This window comes from Penaeus chinensis, chromosome 29 (assembly GCF_019202785.1).
Source record: "Penaeus chinensis breed Huanghai No. 1 chromosome 29, ASM1920278v2, whole genome shotgun sequence".
Taxonomy (NCBI): domain Eukaryota; kingdom Metazoa; phylum Arthropoda; class Malacostraca; order Decapoda; family Penaeidae; genus Penaeus; species Penaeus chinensis.
Genome location: NC_061847.1, coordinates 4,943,436 through 4,947,375, shown reverse-complemented (window position 1 = coordinate 4,947,375; position 3,940 = coordinate 4,943,436). Strand labels below are relative to the sequence as shown.

Sequence of the window (3,940 nt, the reverse complement as noted above, 5' to 3'; positions counted from 1 at the left end):
TTTTTCATCATTTTTTCCTGAGCTTACGTGCATGCAAGTTGGGGCAATAGAATGCTAATGATTACACCATTCTTTTTTTTTTAATTCTGAAGTCACTACCTGACAGTATAAGTTATTTATAGATGTATGCTTCTTGTTATTAGTAGATATTTTTAAAAAGCTAATGTATTTATTTATTTATTTATTTATTTATTTATTATTATTTCTTTTGGTTGATATGGGCGTTTCCGCTAATAGCCAGCGTCGACAGGAAGAGGCTATTTACGAGATGATACTTGTTCTTTGACTAATAAGGGGGAGGGGTTGGAAGTGTGAAATAATCAAAAACGTAATGGTGTGGATTTTCCAAATTGCCGTGGATTTCTATTTCGTATGTATTATCCCCTAATGTTATCGTCATTGGCATGGCTGTTGATAATTGGTATTTACTGCAGTTACTGTTCTTCCTGTCGCCATTATTTTTATTGCGGTTGCCATTCTTACCGTCATTATTATTTATTTATTTATTTATCCTTCGCGGGGAGCTAGCCTCATCTGCCAGTCACCCGAGCAGCGGCTTGGTCACCGTCTTGCACAAGAGCCTTTGTTTAGACCATGTAACCTTCTGATAAGGAGATAACCGGACGGATAAGGAGGTGACCGGAGGGACGATAACCGGCGCCTTTGTATCAGCTGTGTCTACTGCCGCGTGCATGGGGAAGGGAGGCGGCGGGGGAATACAGGGCCTCTGTTATGGGCCCTTCAAAAGGTGCTTTATAATGTACGTGGCGTGTGTGGGTATTGTGCGTTGCGGAGTACTCGTCGCCAAGATGTGTGTGTGTGTGTGTGTTTGTATGTATGTATGCATGCATGCATATATATATATATAATATATACACATAATAGATTTATATATATATAACGTAAAATATATATTATATAATATATATATATATATTTAACGCGTATATAATTTTATATATACACATATAATATACATATATAATATACATACATATATATATGTATATGAATATAATATGCATATATATATGTGTTTATATATAATGCATATATACATATAAACATATATATATATATATATATATATATATATATATAATATGCATATATATATGTGTATATATAATGCATATATATAATGCATATATATATATATATATATATAAAATGCATATATATATATATAATATGCATATATATATATGTGTATATATAATGCATATATATATATATATATATATATATATATATATATATAATGCATATATATAAATAATACATATATATATATATTTATATATATATATTTATATATGCATCATATATATATATATATATATATATATATATATATAATGCATATATATATATAAATAATACATATATATATATATATATTTATATATGCATCATATATATATATATATATATATATATATATATATATAATGCATATATATATAAATAATACATATATATATAATGCATATATATATAAATAATACATATATATATATAATGCATATATATATATAAATAATACATATATATATATATATATATATATATATATGATGCATATATATATATATATATATAATGCACATATATATATATATACATATAATGTATATATTTGTATTAATATATATATATGTATTAATATATATATTAACATATATATATATATATAAAAAATGCATATGCTTGTGTGTGGGTGCGCGCGCGATCTGTGTGTGTGTGTGTGTGTGTGTGTGTGTGTGTGTGTGTGTGTGTGTGTGTGTGTGTGTGTGTGTGTGTGTGTGTGTGTGTGTATATATTTATATATAATATTATGTTTATATATTATATATACATAATATATATATATGAAATAAAAAATATATACATAATATATATATATATATTATGTATATGTATTAGTTATACATACATACATACATACATATATATATATATTAGTTATATATATAGTTATACATATATATACATATACATATATATATAGTTATACATATCTATATATATATATCTATATATATATTATATATATGATATTAAATATATGTGTGTGTGTGTTTGTATATATCTGTATATCTGTGTCAGAGTACGATTATATGTAAAATTGTGGATAGGCAAGGTTTGTTTCGAGATGATCAAGGAATAGAAGTTCCAATGAATGTCTTCCAAATTCCAGGATATTCTCGCGCGCGTTTGTTTACTGTAATCGATGACTTTTTGCCACACGATGTTGCAAGTGACGAAACGCGTGCACTGACTCCCAGCTTCCCAGATGGAACGTATCAGATAAAGTGTTAAAGGGCGAGTGTTGGTGAGAGGAGTGAGGGCGAGTGTGCGAAGGGAGTGTCCGAGTGTCCGTGTGTGGAGAGGAAGGAGGACACTTTCTTCTGAGTCTTCCCGTGGCTCCTCCTCCTCCTCCTCCACCTCCTCCTCCTCCTCCTCCTCCTCCTCCTCCTCCTCCTCCTCCTCCTCCTCCTCCTCCTCCTCCTCCTCCTCCTCCTCCTCCTCCTCCTCCTCCTCCTCCTCGCTTCCCCTCTCCCCACAACCGTCCTCCTCTTCTCTCCTCCTCCTCCCTCTTCGTGTCTTCCTCCACGCGGGTACACCCCGAGCCACGGCGTAGCCACTTAGGATATTATCATTTCGTTATTTTCCGCGCGGGATATTGCGTTGTTTGGGAGACCATGCATCTCCTTTCGTCTTCGTTAGCACGCGTGTTGATGGAATAATTTAAAAGCAAGAGTTTCTGCACGTATTGAACAATATACTTGTATGTCACTTGTAGTTGGTGAAGTTGGCGAGGTGTGGCAGCAGGAGGGGGGTCGGGTGGTGCCTCGTGCCCAGTGCCACAGCGGCTGGGCTCGTGTGCCCACCTCCCGCTCTCAGTCCGGTGTCTCCCACGCTAAATTTGGCTGTGCGCTACTACAGAACGTACATACTATAGTGAGGATTAATGATTGTGGCTGTGCAGTGCAGTGAAAAGCGTGATAGTGAGCCCGGCATTGATTGATTTTCTGGAAGGTGAAAGTGTGGCCGCTACCATGGCAGGGACGCTCCGCTGATCCACCTTCCAACAACTCGTTGAAAAAAAAAACTTCACTCGTACTACTCACGGGCTGCCATCCTGCGTGTAACTCTTGACTTTTAACTGCCACAAATATGCCGTGCGGGTGCTTCGGGAAGAAGAAAAAGGCTGCCGAGGAGGAAGAGAAATTCCGGCAGCGCGACTCCAAGTCTCGTGAACGTGAGCCCCCTTCCCCCACGCCCGTTTCTGTACCGGCCCCGACTGTCGTTCCGGCGGCGCCCTTAGCAGCGGCGCCCACACCTGAGGGAGACGCCCGGCTGCGACCGGAAGATGATCCTGACAAGACGATCCGACGACGAGACGTCGTAGCGTCCTTCTACAATGATCAGTGTGAGCTCATCGGCTTTAAAGCCACTGGGTCTCGACCGCCATCGGCCTATGTGGGCGGTGCCCACCACGATGGTTCGTCCTCCGTGTCCTCGAGTGGTTCGCCTGGTTCCATGCGACCAGCGGCGTCATGTCGTGCCGATTTAGCAGAGAAACGCCGGGAATTCTTCAAGCAACTTACCATAGAGAGCGAGGACGGCTCACGTCCAGGGACGCGACCTAACTCCCGAGCAACAAATTCATTAACTAGATCTCGGGACTCCAACCATGAGGACAAAATGTCGGTTATTCAGATGGCCAAATCGTCGCTGCGTCCCGTCAAACAGTCCCCGCAATCCCAGGACACGACTTACAGGCCTCATTTCGCATCGGAAGAGGAGGAGCGTGGCATGCAGTATCGAGTGGCGAGGGAACTGATGTTGAAAGATATCAGACAGCAGGCTTTTACACTGAGACCCTCGACAGAGAAGGTGCAATTCAAGAATATGCTTCCTGAAAAGGAGTCCG

At 38.4% G+C, this 3,940-nt stretch overlaps 1 protein-coding gene across 1 annotated transcript in view; it reads left to right on the top strand.

The window, feature by feature from the left end:
• Window positions 1-3,180: 3,180 nt before the first annotated feature.
• Window positions 3,181-3,940, top strand: part of LOC125040302 (protein app1-like) — a 2,475-nt gene continuing 1,715 nt past the window's right edge. The window contains exon 1 of the mRNA XM_047634857.1: window positions 3,181-3,940. This exon is cut by the window's right edge and continues 1,715 nt beyond it. Within this exon, the coding sequence (XP_047490813.1) occupies window positions 3,181-3,940 (760 nt within the window).